Source organism: Callospermophilus lateralis, chromosome 7, assembly GCF_048772815.1.
Source record: "Callospermophilus lateralis isolate mCalLat2 chromosome 7, mCalLat2.hap1, whole genome shotgun sequence".
Lineage (NCBI taxonomy): Eukaryota > Metazoa > Chordata > Mammalia > Rodentia > Sciuridae > Callospermophilus > Callospermophilus lateralis.
In genome coordinates this window covers 11,241,048-11,260,708 of record NC_135311.1, presented here as the reverse complement: position 1 = coordinate 11,260,708, position 19,661 = coordinate 11,241,048, and the positions used below count along the sequence as shown (strand labels likewise).

The 19,661-nt window shown below is 39.8% G+C and overlaps 1 protein-coding gene across 3 annotated transcripts in view; it reads left to right on the top strand.

Moving 5' to 3' along the window:
• The window catches only part of Aim2 (absent in melanoma 2), an 82,609-nt gene that overhangs the window by 61,230 nt on the left and 1,718 nt on the right, over positions 1-19,661 (top strand). For 2 of the 3 annotated variants that reach the window (XM_076861935.1, XM_076861934.1), the window contains exons 2-4: positions 11,931-12,212; positions 16,191-16,342; positions 18,646-19,071. In XM_076861935.1, the coding sequence (XP_076718050.1) occupies positions 11,951-12,212; positions 16,191-16,342; positions 18,646-19,071 (840 nt within the window). In that variant the 5' untranslated portion in view covers positions 11,931-11,950. Of the gene's footprint in view, positions 1-8,770; positions 8,891-11,930; positions 12,213-16,190; positions 16,343-18,645; positions 19,072-19,661 lie in introns of all 3 variants that reach the window. The other variant, XM_076861933.1, reaches the window with a different exon arrangement.

The following is a 19,661-nucleotide window of genomic DNA, read 5'->3' as shown; positions in this document are numbered from 1 at the left end:
CTGCTTCACTCTTCTTGTTAAGGATTGCCTTGGCTACTCTGGGTCTCTTATATTTCCAAATAAATTTCATGATTTCTTTTTCTATTTCTGGAAGGAATGATGTTGGGTTTTAATTGAAATCACATTGAATCTGTATAGCGCTTTGGGTGGTAAGGTCATTTTGACAATATTAATTATGCCTATCCAAGAGCATGGGAGATCTTTCCATCTTCTAAGCTCTTCTGTAATTTATTTCTTTAGTGTTCTGTAGTTTTCATGGTAGAGGTCTTTCACCTTTCTTGTTAGATTGATCCCAAGTATTTTATTTATTTATTTATTTATTTTTGAGACTTGTGAATGGGATAATTTTCCTAATTTCTCTTTCGTAGGATTCATCACTGATATATAGAAATGCATTCAACTTATGTGTATTGGTTTTATATCCTGCTACTTTGCTGAATTCATTTATTAGTTCTAGAAGTTTTCCTGTGGGATTTTTTGAATCCTCTAATATAGAATCATGTAGTTGGTAAATAATGATAGTTTTAGTTCTTCTTTTTCTATTTCTATCCCTTTAATTTCTTTCATCTGTCTAATTGCTCTGGCTAGCATTTCAAGGACTATGTGAATAGAAGTGAAGTGGTGAGAGAGGGCATCCCTGTCTTGTTCCTATTTTTAGAGGGAATGCTCCCAATTTTTCTCCATTTAGAATGATGTTGGCCTTAGGTTTAGCATAGATAGTTTTTATAATGTCAAGGTATGTTCCTACTATCCCTAGTTTTTCTAGTGTTTTGAACATGAAAAGAGTGCTGTATTTTGTTAAATGCTTTCTCTGCATCAATTGATTATAATCATTATACATATGATTCTTTAAGTCTATTGATGTGATGGATTACATTTATTGATTTATGTAAATTGAACCAAACTTGCATCTAGAATAAACCCACCTGAACATGGTGTACTTTTTTTAAAATATCTTTTGGTATGCAATTTGCCAAAATTTTATTGAGAATTTTCACATCTATGTTCATCAGGTATATTGGTCTGAAAGTTTTTTTCTTTGATGTGTCTCCTTCTGGTTTTGGTATCAGGTTGATACTAGCCTCATAAAATGAATTTGGAAATGTTTCCTCCTTTTCTACATCATGGAATAATTTGAGGAATATTAGTATTAATTCTTTATAGGTCTTGTAGAACTCCATTGAGTATCCATCTGGTCCTGGACTTTTCTTGGTTGGCAGGCTTTTGAAGGTGCTTTCTGTTTCCTTGCTTGAAATTGATCTGTTTAAGGTGTGGATATCCTCCTGGTTCAGTTTGGGTAGTTCATATGCCTCTAGAAATTTGTCGGTGTTTTTGAGGTTTTCATGTGCTGCTGAGAAAAAAGTGTATTCATTTGTTGATGGATGGAATATTCTATATATGTCTGTTAAGTCTAAATTATTGATTGTTTATTGAGTTCTATAATTTCTCTGTTTAGTTTTTGTTTGGGAGATCCATCTAGTGGTGAGAGACGTATGTTAAAGTCACCCAGTATTATTGTGGGATGGTCTGTTTGATTCTTGTAGTTGAGAAGGGTTTGTTTGATATACATAGAGGCTCCATTGTTTGGGGCATTGGTATTTATGATTGTTATGTCTTGTTGATATATTTTTCCCTTAAATAGAATGCAATGACCTTATTCATCCCTTTTCACTAACTTTGGCTTAAAGTCCACTTTATCTGATAGAGGATGGAAACCCCTGCTTGTTTGTGTGGTCCATGTGAGTGAGACATTTTTTTCCCCATCTTTTCACCTTCGCTCTGTGGATGCCTTTTCCTGTGAGATGAGGCTCTTGAAGGCAGCATATTGATGGGTCTCTTTTTTAATCCAATCTGCCAGTCTATGTCTTTTGATTGATGAGTTTAGGCCATTGACATTCAAAGTTATTATTGAGACGTGGTTTGTATTCCTGCTCATTTTTGTTTATTTTTGGTTTTTAACTTGACTTTGATTGGCCATTCCTTTAGTGTAATTCTTCCCTATTCAGATTTTCATTGTTGTTTTTCATTCCTCCTCGTGGAATATTTTGCCAAGAATGTTCTGCAGTGCAGGCTTTCTAGTTGAATTCTGTTAATTTTTGTTTATCATGGAAGGTTTTTATTTCATCATCAACTCTGAAACTTAATTTTGCTGGATATAAGATTGTTGGTTGGCATCCATTTTCTTTCAGAGCTTGGTATATGTTGTTACAGGGTCTCCTGGCTTCGAGTGTCTGGGTTGAAAACTCTGCTGAGATCCAAATTGGTCTCCCCTATATGTTATCTGATTCCTCTCTCTTGAAGCCTTTAAAATTCTATCCTTATTCTGTATACCAGTCATTTTCATTATGGTGTGCCTTGGCGTAGATCTGTTGTAATTTTGTACATTTGGTGTCCTATAAGCCTCTTGTATTTAATTTTCCAATTCATTCTTCATATTTGGGAAATTTTCTGATATTATCTCATTGAAGAGATTGTGCATTCCTTTGGTTTGAATCTCTGTGCCTTCCTCCATCCCAATAAATCTTATATTTGGTCTTTTGATGTTAACCCATAATTCTTGGATGTTCAGTTCATGGTTTCTTACCAACTTTACTGTGTGGTCAACTTTATTTTCAAGATTGTGTATCTTCATTGTGTATGGTTCTGTCCTCCAAGTGATCTAGCCTATTGGTGATGCTTTCTATTGAGTTTTTTATTTGGTTTATTGTTTCCTTCATTTCAAGGATTTCTGTTTTTTTTTTTTCTTTTCAGAATCCCTATCTCTTTCTTGAAGTGATCTTTTGCTACCTGTATTTGCTTTCTTATCTCTTTGTTGGTGTGATTAATGGTTGCCTGAATTTGCTCCCTTATCTCTTTGTTGGAGAGATCAATTTTTGCCTGTATTTGCTCACTTGGGTCATTCTTTAATTTGCAGGTCATTTTATTTATATATATTCTGAACTCCTCTGACATTTCACCTACTGCCCTCCAATGGATTCTATTGTTGTAGTGTCTCAGTCTGTTTGTGGGCACTTTCCTCCCTTGTTTTTTCATGTTGTGTATGTGTCTTCCCCTCTTGCAGTGCAGATCTGAAGTATTGCAGCTTCTACCCTATAATCTTGTAGTGTCCCTTCAGGTTACCAATACCTCGCCTTCAAGGGGGATATCAATGTTTACAGCACCTAATGCAACCAATAAGTAGCCATAAATCAATTAGCTTCTATTTTGACATTTACAGTTTTATCGCTATAAACAGAAATGATGAGTTCAGTTATCTTCTACCATATAGCCAGTAGGTCTGCATAAGGGTTTACAGTTTTTAATGGTGGGCAGGGGGCCAGGGTAGGCTGTGGTGTTTATGAGGTAGGATGTGAGAACATAGAGGTATCAGATTATAGGACCAGTGAAAGAGAATCAAAAGAATTTGGCTGTTAGCAGAAGAAAAAAGAGAGAGAGGCAACCCATGCAAGTCTCCCTGTTGCCTCTACGACAGGATGGTGTCTGTTAGAACAACTGGTGAACATAGCTCTGGTGCAACCGGGCCCACAGGGACCTTGGTGATGGCTTTTCCAGGCTCTGATTGTTGTCTCTAGATGGAAGTAGTCATGTCCCTTGTTGGTGGCAGCAGCAGCAGCATCAAGCCTGTAGATTCCTTGATGTTGGGTTGCCAGGCCCGACTCAGTGTCCCAAGGTGGAAACTGCCCCAGCTAAAGATGGCGGAGATAGCAGCTGGGTATCCTCAGATGGCAGTGGAGGTGTTCCAAGATGGAGGCAATCACTTTCAGAGATGGGGCTGGAAGAATGGGCTGTACGATGGCATTGGGTGGCCTGTTCAGCGATGCTGCAGTGTGGTGTGTGGTGCTGCAAGGGGCAGCTGCCTCCTGGCCCTGTCTGATGTCCCACAGTGGAGATTACCATGTGGGGAGGGCCATGGCAGGGGCTGTGATGTCCTAAAATGGAGGGGGCTTAGATGGAGCCACACACTGGTGAGTAGGGAGCCACAGCGTCTGTTCCTCTCGGGCAGCAGGTGGTGTGGAGTTCCTCTTGGGCGGTGGGCAGCACTGGTGTGGGTCAGGCCTGTCCTCCGAGGTTTCTTGTGAGTAAGTATGGTTAGGTCTTCATTTTTTATCCTTTCAGTCATTTCATATCTTCTAATTGAAGAATTTAATTCGTTCAAGGAAATTATTAACAGATAAGTTTGCATTTTGTATGCATTTTGTACCTTGTTTTCTGGAGATTTTTTTTTCTTTTAGCCCCTTTTATTTCTTTCTCATTCTCTTATCGTGTGCTTTTGTGGTTTACTCTACTAGTGTATTTTGATTATTTGTGTATTATTTTGTGTTTATTATAGATTTTTGCTGAGTGGTTTTTATAAGAGTTACAAAAACATCTTTTGATTAGGATGAAATTTTTAAAATGATAGCGGTATAACATCATAAAGATAAGAAAAAATTAAGAGAGAAAATATACTAATTAAAAAGTCAGTAAAGACATTCCGTTTCTCTGCATGTTTTGATTTTTTGATATTTTGTTTTTTATCCTTCTATTTTCCTTATCTCTTAAAATTAATGCAGTTGTTATTTTTAATTTTCTTTTTGTTCTTCAGACTACATATGAATGACTTATACACCATGTTCGTAATATTAGAACATTGTATAATTCTCTTACCAGTGAGTTTTATACCTTGCTAAGGGGGAGTGATGGCCAGCATCTCTTTGAGGGAGGGGATTTCTTCTTGCCCAAGAGAATGTAAGCCACCCTAAAACCTAAAGTCTCAAATAATTAGTAAATAACGAAACACAATTATTCAAAAATATATTTACAAAAACAAAACCCCTGATAGATCTAGTCCATGCGGGTGCTAGAACTAGACAGAGAAAAGATGGCTTCAGTGGTTTATTTAAGGCGCTACATCAGTGGCTTATTTAAGGCGGTACATCAAAGTCAGGGATAAGGTTTCAAGAGCAGAGTCTTGCTTCATGATGTCTTGCAGTCAGCAGGTTGATTGACATCTTGACAGGTCACACCCATCTCAGGTGCTTTGTGGGCCATGGCAAAGTGGGATAGAAATTCACACTGTCCCTGGGCAAATGTCCACTGGTCATTCCCAGACACCAGATGTTTCAATCATGGAAGACACCACTAGGCTTACATGCATGGTTACCCACATGCAACCCATGGACATCTCAGGACAAGTTGCTCTGTTTTTTTCTTACTCATGAGTCAGTCTCTCTCTCTCTCTCTCTCTCTCTCTCTCTCTCTCTCTCTCTCCATCTCTCTGTTTAATTGGAGAGCTGCCTTTATCATTTCTTATAGGAGAAGTCTGATGAAAATACATTTTCTCAGTTTTTGTTAGGGAGTACCTTTGTTTCTTCTTAATTTCTAAAGGATGTCTTGGCTGGGTGCAGTATTATCCGTTGATAATTTGTCCTTCTGTACTGTGAAAGTCTCTTGCCACTCTTCTGGTCTATAAGGTCTCTTTTTACAGGTAAATTATGAAGACTTTTATTTTTATTTGTTTCTTTTCTCTTGCTGCCTTGACTCCTTTACCTTTAGACTTTGTTAGCTTGATTACTGTATGTGTTGCTGTGGACTTGGTTGAGTTGCATTTGACAGGTCATCTTCTGGTTCCTAGGTATTTGTTTTCTTCTCTTGCCTGCTATGAATTCTTTGAATCTTTTCTACTTCAGTGGCATTCTAAGTTCCTTTTGAAGTCCAATAACCCAAATATTAACTTTCTTAAAGTCTCTGTAAGCTTTCTTCATTTCTCCTCATTCTTTTTTCCTTTCTTCTCTTCCAACTCTATATTTTGAGCTTACTGTTTCTTTCTTGGGTTTGGTCTATTCAGTTACTGATGCCTTCTGTTGTGTTTTTCTATTTTGTTTAGAGTATTTTTCAGCTCAAGGATTTGTTTGATTTTTAAAATTACTTCCATCTTTCTGTTAAGTTTCTATCTAGTATTATCAAATCATTTCTCTGAGCTCTCTTGAAGCTGATTGAGTTTCCCTAAAATAGCTGTTTTAAATTTCCCATGCTAAAGTTTGCCCATACTGCTGACATTCTGGTCAGTGTAATCCAGTTTATTTTGAATATTGAGTGAGGTAATAGTTTACTGAAAATGTTTTTGATGCTTGTTGGTATGTGATGTTGTCTAAACATTGGAGGAATAGGTGTTCTGGTCTTCCCAACCTGTCTTTATAGAAATTCTAATTGCTTGTTTTCTTTGAGCCTATAGTCCCTTCCACTATTTTAACACTTTATTGCATCAAGGCTTGCCAGGAATCAGCTATTAATGTGCTATAACTGTTTCAGTACTAGACAGTGATCTAATTCCATGTTTATTCCAAATCAACAGTTACTGTATTGACCAGCATGAAGTAGAGCGGTAGCTAAAAAGGGCAGGCCGTCCCCATGAGTCTCTCTGGGGCTGGGATAGGCCCAGACATCTCATTCACAGTCACCAGCCTGTGGTCAGGTACTTCACAGCCCTGGGCAAAAGCACCCTGGAAGGGCCAGCCCTAGGCTGCTATGCCATGCCTCTGGCCACCAGTGCCCCTGAACTGTGTCCTACCCTGAGATCACTGCCCACAGAGACCATGCAGCACCGGGAAGGAAGAAGACCCATACTGATATAGGTTTCCTTGTGTTCTTGGGGCCCAAGACTGCCACAGCCAGCCACAGGGGATGCTAAGTGGAATGTAGTTGTGAGAGACGCTATTTCTGCCCTCTAGCAGGGCTGTTCCAGAGGTGCCATTTGCAGGTGCTGATCTGGGTTTGGCAGCCATTAGAACCTGCCGGTTTCTCAAGCCCGTCACTGAGTTCCAAGGCAAACTCAGAACTTGTTACCTGGTCCTACCCTCACTGAATGGTGTCGTGGTCTGTCACCCCCTGAGCAACGTTTCCTCAGTTTCCCAAAGGAGGACAGGTGAGAGGATTAGAAATAAAAACAGACAAACCCACAAATACAGGAAAGTGGGACCCGGTGGGAAAGCCAAGCCCTGATGAGGCTTGACTGACATCATTGCAGGCTCAGCATGTTTATTATACCGGTTTTTGTTTTTTTAATTTTTTATTTGTTTTAATTAGTTACACATGACAGTACAATGACCTTGACATATCATACATTTGAATCAGATGGGATATAATTTCTCATTTTTCTGAGTGTACAGGTTGCAGAATCACATTGGTCACGCAGTCACGTAGATACACACAGCAATGGATTTACTGTGAGAAAGCGTCTTCAAGATAAACAAAGTCAGGAGCAGGAACAGCTCAGTTAAGAGCTTATCAGAATCAAAATGCATTCTGCTGTCATATATACCTAATTTTTAAAAATCCTGGAAATTTGGAAGACCTAGTAAAAGTAAAAAAAAAAAAAAAAAAAAAAAAAAAAAAAGCTTATCAGCTTGCACTTAGATCTCTACTACTTCCCGGCAGCTGGTGTTTGATCCCAGGACTGTTAGAACCAATAAATTCTGTGAGGCACCGAACCCCCTTTGAACAGCGTGTCACCAGCCACTGAGCATTCGCCATTGGTGAATTTCCTCTGAGAGTTCTCAGAAGAGCATCGCCTCTGCCTTGGGGTGGTTTAAAGAACCCTGTAAGGTATTCACAGCTCCTGACATTACTCCATGTTGTTCTAAGGAGGAATTAGGCTGGCGAAGGTGCAGCAATTTGGCCACCAAGGCTGACCCCAACCCGGGCCACACCTGAATCTCACAGCCACAAGGACCTGCTCAGTCTTAAGCCTTACCACACAGCTGTCAGGGACACAGGCCAAAGCACCAGTCCAGCCCCCTGGGACATAAGTCTCTGCCTAGTACCAGAGCAGGTCTAGAGGCTCCATGTATGAGAACTGACCCGTGTTACCCAAGTTTGGGGGACAGGTGGTGGAAACAGCCCCTTGACCATGAAGGGTGGTATTAGACTGGGTCACATCTGTACCTCACAGCCACAGGGACTTATGCAGTCTCAGGAGGACAAGGGTGTACCTAGGCCCACACTGAGGCTGGTAATCATGTAGGCCAAACTTGTGTTTTTTTTTAAAAAGTGTGTAAGTTGCTGTCTGATGTCTGGCAGGTCTAGAGGCTTTGTCTGTGAGCTCGAGGATAGGTGGACACACTTTTGGTTTCTGCCTAAGGCCAGATATCAGCCCAACAGGCTGGGCTCTGAGCTCAAAGGCAAAGTCTTAGGCTAAATTTCATGCCCTGATGCCCAGTGGGTAGAGCATTGCTCCTGGTTTCTTGGCCCTAAGTCGGGGGAGGCTGGTGGAGGTTCTCAGTGGCCTGACTACACAGGTTTTAAGAGTCCAGACGGGAGGCAGGAATTCTGGGGCTCTGGAGCATGGGGCTCACCGTGGCAGACCTGCCACTGGGGTTCAAGTTGAAGTCCTGGTCTTAATCCCTTCTCTTCCTTACAAGGCAGAGACGTTCCCTCCATATTACTTGGAGCTGGGGAAGAAGTGACGTGGGGGACTCTTTTCTTCCTGTGCCCTTCAATGTGCCTTTTCTTCCTGTTGTACTAAAACCAGGCACTCGGGTGTCTCACCTGGCTCCTTTAGCTAATGAGAAGTCAGTTTGGTGTGTGAACAGCTGTTCAGATTGGTGTTTCTGTGGGGAGAGGACCACTGGAGGGTCATATCCACCATCTTGTGAAAAGGGATAAGTGGTTTAGGCTAAGAAAATGATTGCCAGTTATTATGATATTGTTATTGGAATTATAAGAGGGTTAGATATTTATGATGCTCTCCAAATCACAGCCAATAACATCAGCTTTTTTTTTTTTTTTTAAGCGTTATTGCACATTCTCTGAACGATAAAAAAGCAGTTGGCAAAAGAAGGAACAAAGGGTCTGGATTCAAAAATTTGAGTTCACATCATCTTATTGCCATTCACTAGCTGTGGGGCCTCAGGTAATCCATTCCATCTTGAAAAGCTAATTTAGCCTGTGATAATTGAGAGATTATAATAAATGAAAATGTATTTCTCAGACATATCATGCTGAGTACTTATACTAGGGGTAGAAATTATCCCATTTTAGAGATAAATGGGCACTCCCTAAATATTTTCTTTCCTTTGTACCATCCACATTCTACGTGGAAGCACTTGGTAAATTGCAGAACACTATCCAGTGATCAGTTATTATGCATGATGCAGTATCATGCTTCTTAAATCACAGTGTGTGGACTTTGGGGGCCACAAAGTCACCAAATTGACCTGAATGCATTTGATTTCTGTATAAATTCTACATAATAACAAATATCTTATTTTTTTTTTTTTTTATGTTTTGTGGTGCTAGAGGTCAAACCCAGGGCCGTGTGCACGCTAGGCAAGCACTCCACCTGGGAGCCATATCCGTATTCCAACAAGTACTTCAAAACATTTTTTTTAAAAAGTGGACAGATATTATGAAGTAAAATGCTAATTTTACATTCATTAGATAAAAATAAAACTTCAGAGAAATAGCTGTCTTAATTTTCTCATTAAAATGTGATTATGTTATTTTACAAGAGGGTTCTAGCAAGATGAATGTCATGTAGACAAGAAGAAGCATGCTGAGTTGACTATCACATTACGGATATTTAACCAAAGTTATCTTCCTTACTGCTTTTGTGAGTAAGGAAGGACTGGGACATTTGAGAAGATTGATTTCCCAGGTATTTCAGGGGCATTCTTTATTTTGAAAATGGTGCTGATAATAGTTTTGGTTTTTAACTCTACATGTTTTGATTATTAACTCTACATGTGCAAGAATAGTTTTCTCCAGTCCTTACCTACTGGAAAAGTAATAAGGCCATTTGAACCATAATAGCTTTATTGACATTGTCTCTATGGATGGAGTCCCCAGGCTTCTGAAATTCATGATCCATTATTTTCTACTAATAAACATGTCATTTTTCATTCTCTGGCTTATTTCTTGGACCTCATATGTTGCTTCTCTGGAAGTTCACTAATTGCTAGTAATGTCAAACATATTTTCTGAAAGTTTATTAGACATTTGAGCAAATTGCTTATTCATATATTTTGCCCACTTTTCAGATATTCCATTTATATTTTTTTTATTGGTTTGTGATTCTCCATATATTTAGAAACCAAATCTTCTGTTAGTTACACACATTGAAGACTGTATCTTCCCAGTTTATTTTCACTTTATTTACTCTGTGTGTGTGTTTTTCCTACAAAGAGGTTTAAAATGTGCACACACTCAAATTTGACTTTAGGCTTTTCTTATCTGGCTCTTTTTGAGCCTTATTTAAGAAATGCCTTTACTTCAATGTGATGAGAAGTCTTGTGTCTTCTTCAACAGCATCACAAAATATATATTGTGAGTTCGATGTGAGATAAAGATTCAATATTGTAATTCCTCATATATAAATGTCTGAACACTTTTTGTGTTCAGACATCCTTTCCTTGTGATGTATAATGTCACTTTGATCAGATACCATGCTTTTATTTCTGTTTCCATACTCTATTATTAGTTAATTTTTCTCTGTGACACTATCATATCATTATATAATAATATATTACATATATAATAAACTCATATATTTATGTGAAGGATTGGTAAACTAGGAAGAATAGTGCTTTCTAATAAACATTTTAAACTTATTTTGTATAATTTTGTCTTTATCCTTTTATGTAGATTTTAGGATCATCTTGTTAAGTTCTATGGAAAGCCCTTTGAGATTTTGCTTGGAGTTTATAGATTAATTTGGCAAAACCACCATCTTCATTTTATTGATTTCTTCCATTCAAAATGTCATACATATCCATAATTAATTATGTACTTTAAGTCTATCACTAAAGTTATAATGCTCTTTAAAGCATTATATATTTTTATTACATATTCTAAGTACTTTGTAGGTTTGTTATTATTAGAAATTATACTATTTTATTCAATGTTTTTCCCTTTGGTTTATTACTGAAATAAAGAAATGAGGCTTTTGTATATGTTAATCTTATATTTAGAATCATTGCTAATTGTTATTTCTATTAGTTTTTGTATTATTTTTGATACCATACATAGACAATCATATTACTACAATATTGTATTGGCATAAAACCCAATAAGTCAATGGAACGGAGCAAAGAATTAAAAAATGGATCAAATCATATTTGAACAAAGGATTTTTGACAAAGGCACAAAGGTCAATGAGTGGAGAAAGGATATAATTATGGAAAAACTAATATCCATGTTAAAAACATGAACTTTGAATCAGACCTTGTACCATATACAAAATGACTCAAAAGAGGTTGTAGATATAAGTGCCAAAAGGCCAAACTATAAAATTTCTAGAGGAAAATATAGGACAAAGTCTTCTGATCTTGTTTGGAAAAGACTTCCTGGATGTGACACTAAACGCAGGACCCATGAAAGAGCAAGTTAATAAACTGGGTCTGTGTGCACACATCAAGAGTTTCACGTTGTATGCTTGAAATGAATCCACTGTGTTGTTATGTCAGTATGTTCAACAGTTCCGTTTGCAGAGTGAATCCTGTTCTCTAAGAATTACAGATTCGTTATACCACCTCTGAAGATGTCCTTTCTCAGTAGCAGTGGGTATCTTGCTTAATAAGCTAAGATTTTTGTATCATCCAAATCTCCTTTACTGTACTGTAGACATTTTACTCTCCCTTTCAAAAGATGTTAACTCTGAGGAAGGTCGAGCACACCTGTGATCCCAGTGATTGGGCAGGATGAAGTAGAGGGATTGCAAGTTTGAGGCCAATCTCAGCAAGTTAGTGAGACCCTGTCTCAACACATGAAAAGGGCTGGGGATGCAACTCAGTGGAGTCCAATTCCCAATACCATCAATCAATCATCAATCAATCATAGATAGAAAAAGAAAGAGTGGGGGTGGGGAGGAGATATTAACCACTCACCTTGCTTATTTTGAATGTAAAACAACAACTTTGGGTGGTGTAACTTTATGTGTTTTGGGTTTCTTATAGGCTGACCCCAAAGTTGGGAGATGGAGAGCAAATACAGAGAAATGCTGTTACTGAGGGGCCTGGATAACATCACTGATGAGGAACTGGATAGGTTCAAGTTCTTTATTCCAGATGAATTCAAGATTGCCAAGAGCAAACTGCAGACTACAAACAGGACAGAGTTAGCCAACCTGCTGATTCAAAATGCCGGTGTGGTGCCTGCGGTGACTAAGACCATTCGTATCTTCCAGAAGCTGAATTATATGCATGTGGCAAAAAGTCTTCAGGACGAGAAGGCAAAAGGTACATGGAGTTCTTCACCTTTTCTGGCATCAGAAGGAGAAGACCCCGGGGCACATTGGGATTTGTTTGCTAGCTCAGATGTCCATTTGACCCCTTTTACTGATAATTGCTAGAAGCGGCTTTTAGAAATTCCACCAATGCAGCCCAGCATGACTTTGCCCATCTTTGCTCCGGTCCACTTGCAGTGACCAAGCACACAGGATGGGTGGCAGTAGTGCTTTAGACTCTATCAATCACGTGGTCTCACACTTCACTGAAGCACACTGTAGCCCTGGAAAGCCATAAACTGGGGTATCAGGCACCTCTGCCTCTCCTCACAGGTGCTGCGTCTCGGAGACCCCTGGGGCAGCCTGAGAGGGTCCCAGTCTGCCTGTCTTTCTTCAAGAAAGGCCCTGTCCTTCTAGTCCAGGGATTCTGTCTCCTCTTCATCTCCAACGACAAGATACATTTCCCAAATGATTTATATTATTCAGTGAACTATTGATCAGCCTCTGAGAAATATCTCCTTGTCGTTTAAGCTCCTGATTGTTACTTAAGAACAACTGATACATCCTGGCTTTCTTGACAAAATGACTTAAGAAAAAAAAAAAAGGTCAACCAAAGACGATCTCATCCAAAGACTCTCCAAAATGCAAGACACCAAAAGTAGTAGTTTTAAGATTCTAATATAGTGTTTGTTTGTGTGTACAATATGAATAACATAGTTTCTCATATGTGATTTCTATGAAGGCTAAATGAGGCCCATTTAAGTGATGATATAAATGTACAGTTATGAATTTTTATCTAAGGTACTTTACAGAAAGGATTGGTTGTGCAGCCATGCCTTCTATTTTCCTTGGATTGCTGAAATTTGGAGGTGTACTTCTTAGATATGGCCACTAGGTGGCAGTAATGGCACACAGTTGCTCCATGAAACCCATTGCCCTGCTTCTTTGAATGTGGACAAGCATAGACTGTTAGTATGTTTTCATCTCCTCCATCTCACCCCAATGAAAAATTCATTCCTCTTGCCTGGCATGGTAGCACACACCAGTAATCCATCTACTTGGGAGGCTGAAGGAGGAGGATTGCAATTTTGAGGTCATCCTGGGCAACTCAGTGAGACCCTCAGCAACTTTGACTCTGTCAAAATAAGAATAAAAGGACAGAACCCTCCCCTCCTCTGAACCCTCATTCTTCCCTTTGGATCAGGGAACCCCAAATTTCTCTAACCACAGTCTTTACTCCAGTTTGCTTTTCTAATGATCCTGAGATTTAATTACCTCAATTAGCTACAAATGATCCACAGTGGTCCCAGGCTAGAAATCTAGGAATGACTGGCAGCTGTGTGAGAAATCAATCAGGAAAGTTCCTTTATAAGTCAAAATTCTATCCATAGTTGTCTCTAGGCCTACTTTAAATGTGCCAGATTTACCCCATGTTACCTCTCCTATGTTTGGGGAACAGTTTTGTGTTTTTCTTTGTAAATTTCATCCTCTGTCATCCTCTGTGTTTTTTTGTTTTGTTGAATGTTACACCAAGGGTCTGCATGCTTCTGCATGCTTCTACTTCTTGGAAGGTAGGAGATATTTGAAAGATTATTAGTATTATTATTTTTGTTGTTATTGTGGGGGGGGGATATTGAGCATTGAACCCAGGAATACTCTGCCAACACTCTACCCATCCTTTTTAATTTTGAAATAAGATCTCACTAAGTTGCTGGGGCTGACCTCAAACTTGTGATCCTCCTGCCTCAGCCTCCTGAGTATCTGGGATGACAGGTGTGCACCACGGCACCTGGCTTGCTGAAGGAATCTTTAAGGACTCAGAGTCAATAGTTAGTAGATAGAGAGGCTCTGGGGGGAAGAAAGATGAAGACTAAGAAGGATACTTAAGCATGATAAAAGGAAGCTGAGAGAGAACATGATCAGAGTCCGTAAAAGTCAGGTCAGGTTAAAATAGAGGTTGAAATGGTAAATCAAATAGATGAAAATGTGAACCTGATGATTAAGGAATGGAAGAGATGTGTAGTGGGCAGATGTGTTCTTTGACAAGCATTTCCTTGGTCCCCTATGCATGAGATAAAAGATGGCTGGTGTGAGGGGGCAGCAGGACATGTTGAGTCCCTCGACCTTCCTGACCCTTTTCTCTCCTATATGGTCCGCTTTGAAAGGGGGACTTTCATCTACACACCTCCCTGAGACCAGTTTCATGGAACTCACTTGCCGTGGGAAGGTCAGTTCAACTTCGGGGGCAGAGGTCCCCCCGTAATCTCCCTGTCAGAGGGTCCAGTCCTTCCCGCTGTTTGAAATGTGGTGACAGAGAACTTGCTGCAGCAGAAGACAGCTCATCCTGCTGTGAGCCCCGATAACTATTCTTCTTTCTCATCAAATCAAAGTGACCTTTTGGCTTCAGCCGAGAACTGCTCAAGTTGTGTCAGGAACGACATCCAGTAATTTCTCTTCTTCCTGAGGGTGCCTTAAATAATGGAACAGAACCCTCTTGATATATATATATATATATATGGTCATTTTAAAACCAGAGCCCAAAGTTGCCTGAGTAAAATAGAATCTGACCCTAGGCCTGGGGTACCCAAGCCAGACCCTAAGGCTGCGTGACTGTGACACTGTGCGGAGCTGGCATGCCGTCCACCTGTCTATCCATTCACCCTTTCTCTAATATTGATTGAATTCCTGGTAGGCACCAAGAACCCTTCTAGATCTGGTGATAAAGCAGAGAGATAGCAAGTAAATGAGAAGTTCGGTTGTGCTGTTGTTTATTCAGGAGCATGTTGTAGAATTTCCACAGTATTTCTGCATATCCTAAAATTTTTTTCGTGTTTTTGGTTTCTGGTTCCTAGGTGGTCGGTTCTGCTGTTTTGCTGCTTGGAATCTGTATTTGGGCAGAGCCAGGGGCTGAGTTCTGAGGCTGAGAAAGTGGGAAAGTTGTTAGGGTTGTTTTGGGGTCACTCTGACTGGGAAGGCCGTAAGCCACGCTCCAGAGATATATGAGATCTCAGACTTGCTTCCTTGCCTGGGTCCAGCCCAAGTTCAGATTGTGCTCCAAAGCTGGGTGGCACCGCTTCTTAACCACTAGGACTAGAGAGGCCAGATGTTCTCCTCTGCAGATGTGCAGGGACACAGGCGGGGTGGTGGGTGGGGTCAATTGCTCAACTGCAGAGGCGTCTGTGGAATTCGGCTTGCGTCTTCGCCTGGGGAGGCATTATGCTGAGGTCTGAGGTTAGGCAGCGTCCCTCCACAGGTGTGCATACAGGTGCACTTACCTGTATTGTGGGGAGGACCAGGGCTGGGCGGGAAAGTTGGTTAGAGAACTGAAAACCATCAGGGCAACTGGGCACCGTGGCACACACTGACAAGTCCCGCCACTCAGGAAGGGAGGAAGGACCATTGCAAGTTCCAGGCCACCCTGGGCAACTTTTTGAGACCCCCATCTCAAAGTTAAAAAAAATAAATAAATAAAAAGGACTGGGGATGTAGTTCAGAGAGAGAGAGAGAGAGCACCCCTGGGTGCTCAGTACCCCAAACAAGAGACAAAAAACAAAACAAATACCCAACAGACCTATTGATCAGGTTTCCTGCAGAACAATGCTGTTGGGACCTCTCTCTGGTTTGGAGCCTCCATTGGCCAGAACATAGGGCCACCAAGATCCGTGTGCTGATCCCTGTGATACCCACCCGCTTCTTTCTTTCTAACTGGGCCCCGGGTGGTCTATCCCTGCTGGTGCCTCCAGTGTTCCTCAAGACCTAAGTGAGCCTCCTGCAGAGCTTCCCAGGATGCTGGGGACCAAATGCTCACCACGCCTCTTTTCTCATTGTAGCACCCGTGGGTCCAGGGGAATTCTGAGTGGTGCTGGGCTGCTGCGGAGAGGGGTGTCATGGGAACAGTGAGAAATAATGCTATTTAAATTTCTCAGCCGACTTTGTCCCTCTTCTGGTTAATATGTCCTTTTTTTAAAATTCTTTTTTTTTTTTTTAATAGTGGATGATAAGTATATGGGAAATAAAAAGACCAAAGAAGCAAGTGTTACAAGAAGGAAAAGTCTAACTGAAGTGGGTTCTGGGGCCTCTGCAGTCAGCGGCAATGATGGTGGCCAGCACCGGGTGGCACCAGCAGTCTCTCCTCAAGGGAAGGTAGGATGGCGTGAGCAGAGTGGCCTTCATCCTTATGAGAGTACTCTCTAGTCACTGTCCCTGTCCTTCCCTACACGAAGAGCTCTGTTCTTTATCTCACTGCTTGCAATTAAGGAAAGACAGTCTATCATTTGAGAATTGTTCCTAGGTTACAAAAAGAAAACTGGACTCAAAAATACTTATGGAGTTTCTAATCTCTAGCATGCTCTGGACATTTTAACCCCTTGTTAGACTGGATCCCATCAGAAGAAAACTCAGAGAGATGATAGTCATTTCCAGGAAGTATATTTTAGAGTGTTTTCAGTATTCATGCCTACGAGGAAGTAAAAGAAATAGAGTAGGGACAATGTCAAGTTCAGTACCTTCATGACAAATGTCTCAGTCCATCCCACAGAGCACTTAGGAGCCGAGGACGCCCACAGACAGTTAGGAACAGTTACTATACACCGGTGAACGCCAGATAAAATTTAAGAAATAAATAAATTCAATTTCTTGCATATTCAAGACAAAGAAAGTGCTCAAAGGAAAACAAAAACAAAACCCAAAAATCTACCAAACTTGCAGTTTTGTCTCCTGTGAAGTAGGAATCTTGGTTTTACAGATGTGTGAGCTATAGAAATTGATGGAATGTTTTCCATTCTCTTTGCCCAGAGCAGCCACTTCTTCTGGGTTTGGCCTAGAAACTTCTGAAGTTGTCAGGGAAATGATATGAAGATATAAGTAGTACATTTCAGAAATTGGTCATTAAAATTACTTAGTCTGGAAGACCTAACTAAAGGTACCCGGACCAAAGAGAAGAAATTTCGTATTTGGCCTCAGGGAAGCAGATGTTTTCCTGCACTGGTCCAAATGGAGTCTGTGGGTACTGTCCTTCAGGTCTCCTTATGGACCCATGTGCCAGGCCCCACCAGAGATCCAATTAGACACATCTGCACTTGGTCTCACATGGCTGTTTCCCCCTGCCCCCACCCACATTTTCCTTTGGCTTTTGAGACCATATTGCTTTTTAAAAGTAACATTTGCTTCTAAAACAGACACAAAGACTCTCATATCTCTATTAATTTCAAAAAACAAAAACCATAGAGATGACAATAAAATTACTTAAGATCATTTCACCTAGAAAACAACATTTTTGATATTGATGAATATCTCTGTGGAGTGTGAGTACTGTTTAATTGTTGATTTAGCCAATAAGAAAAACATTGTACATTCTGTTTTGGACTTCATCCTTTGTTAAATCGATTATAACCATTTACCATAATATTCTTCTAAAGAATTTTTAATATTTGCATAGTAATCTATGATGTGACTATACATACTTATTTAATCAAATTCCTTTTTTGGTATTTATTTTTATTTTTTTTAAAAATGCAATGTGATAATTTATAAACAGTAAGATCCTACTATCCAAAGATCACATTCTTTTCAGTATTACGACTTTTCTGAGATGCTTAAGATTTTACTGTAGTAAAAATAAACAACACTGTTCAGTCCTTGCCGTTTAATAACAGGGATGTGCTCTGAGAGACATATCTGTCATTAGTTGACTTTACTGTTGTGTGAACATCATGAAGTGTACTTACACAAAAATAGATGGTGTGTGCCAATCATTCTTCTCTCTTTTTTCTTTTCTTTTTTTTTGCATTTAAATGATTTCAAATTTTTGTAATTAAAAACAACAATAAATTTTTTAAGGTAAACCATAGTGTACCATTCAGTATTTCTAGGGGTTAATTCATAAAGGTAGACTTGATTCTCCTTTTTAATTAGCCTTCAATTTATTTGTAAGATCTCTGTCCTAGGTCTCTCTCTTTATTCACACTTAATTTAATGTGTACTTTTATTATTACTATCCCTAGGAATTTGGGGAGACTTGTCAGATCACTGAGCTCCCTCACCTTCATACCAGAGTAAAATGAATATTCAGGACAATATTGGATAGAGCACAAAGGCACCTTATGCCCTAATGCAATCAACAGAAGAAGACAAGAACAGATTTACCCCTTTGCCTTGGCAATGCTGCATAAATCTGATGCACTCGACACACCCTTTAGATGAGAAAGCTGAGGATTCAGATTCAGGGAATCTATCTCCAAAGCTTGTTCCGCTGGCCCATTTGAACACAGGACTTGACATCGTTCTTTTGCATTCTCTTTCCTATCCAGATAATTCTGAGTTCAAATCTCTTCCCAACCCTCTTTCTATCTCTTCCTTTGGTTGCTCCTCTCTTGGGCTGGCTTCCTAAGGTTTAACACGAAGTGCCCCTTTACTCATGGCTCACATCTTTCTTCCATGGTCTTCAGCCTAAGCAGAAGCAGGTGACGGCCCAGCAGGAATCTGTCCGAGAAGAAGTGTTGCAGAAAGACCGCATAATAGTCATGGTGCTCAAAGCAACGAAGCCCTTCGAGTTTGAGACCCAAGATGGAAGAAAGCAAGAGATGTTTCATGCTACTGTGGCCACGGAGAAGGAATTCTTTCTTGTAAAAGTTTTTAATATGCAGTTAAAAGATAAATTTGCCCCAAAGAGAACAATTATCATATCAAAATATTGTTGGCACAGTGGTTTTCTGGAGGTGAATAGTGCCTCACTGATAGTTGATGCTAAATCTGATCAAGAGATTAATGTACCACCGAATATTATCAGGAAAGCTGGTGAAACACCAAAGATAAATAAGCTTCAGACTCAGCCCCTTGGGACAATAGTGAACGGGCTGTTTGTAATACAGAAGGTAAGTTCCTGTGTATAGTTTTACATATTAATTAGTAAGAATAAGGTGTTCTTTAATCTGACCTTTATATGGACTTTAGAAATTATTCAATTCCATTTTTTCTCTATTAGTAAAAATCTAAATAAATCAACCCAAAGTTCTAGAGAGTTGCAGAGTTAATGTGCCAAAACTCATAGGCAACCCCCGCCCCCAAATATTTTCATTCTCAAGAGGTTGTCATAAGCCTGTTTCAACTTCTTTTATCCTTATTGCCTCTGGAGAAGGGCTACAATAATTTTTACCCTTTGGGATATTTTCATGCTTTATATGTACCATTGGTATATTAAGTGATAGTTATATTAATGTAAAATAAGTCACTGAGCAATAAACTGGATTCACTGACCTGGAAGATGGATAAGTTAGGGCAGGATTAAGGAATTCTGACTAAATGAAGAAAATAGAAAGAAGAGTGTGCAGAGACATTAGAAGTGAGAAATCATAAAGGATTGTGTGCTGAGTCTCTGGGAACTCGCCTTGTGTGGCCACTTTTTCTGGAAGGATCTGAAGAAACACAGGAGGGAAGCGATAGCCCCTCACCCAGGGACCATAGC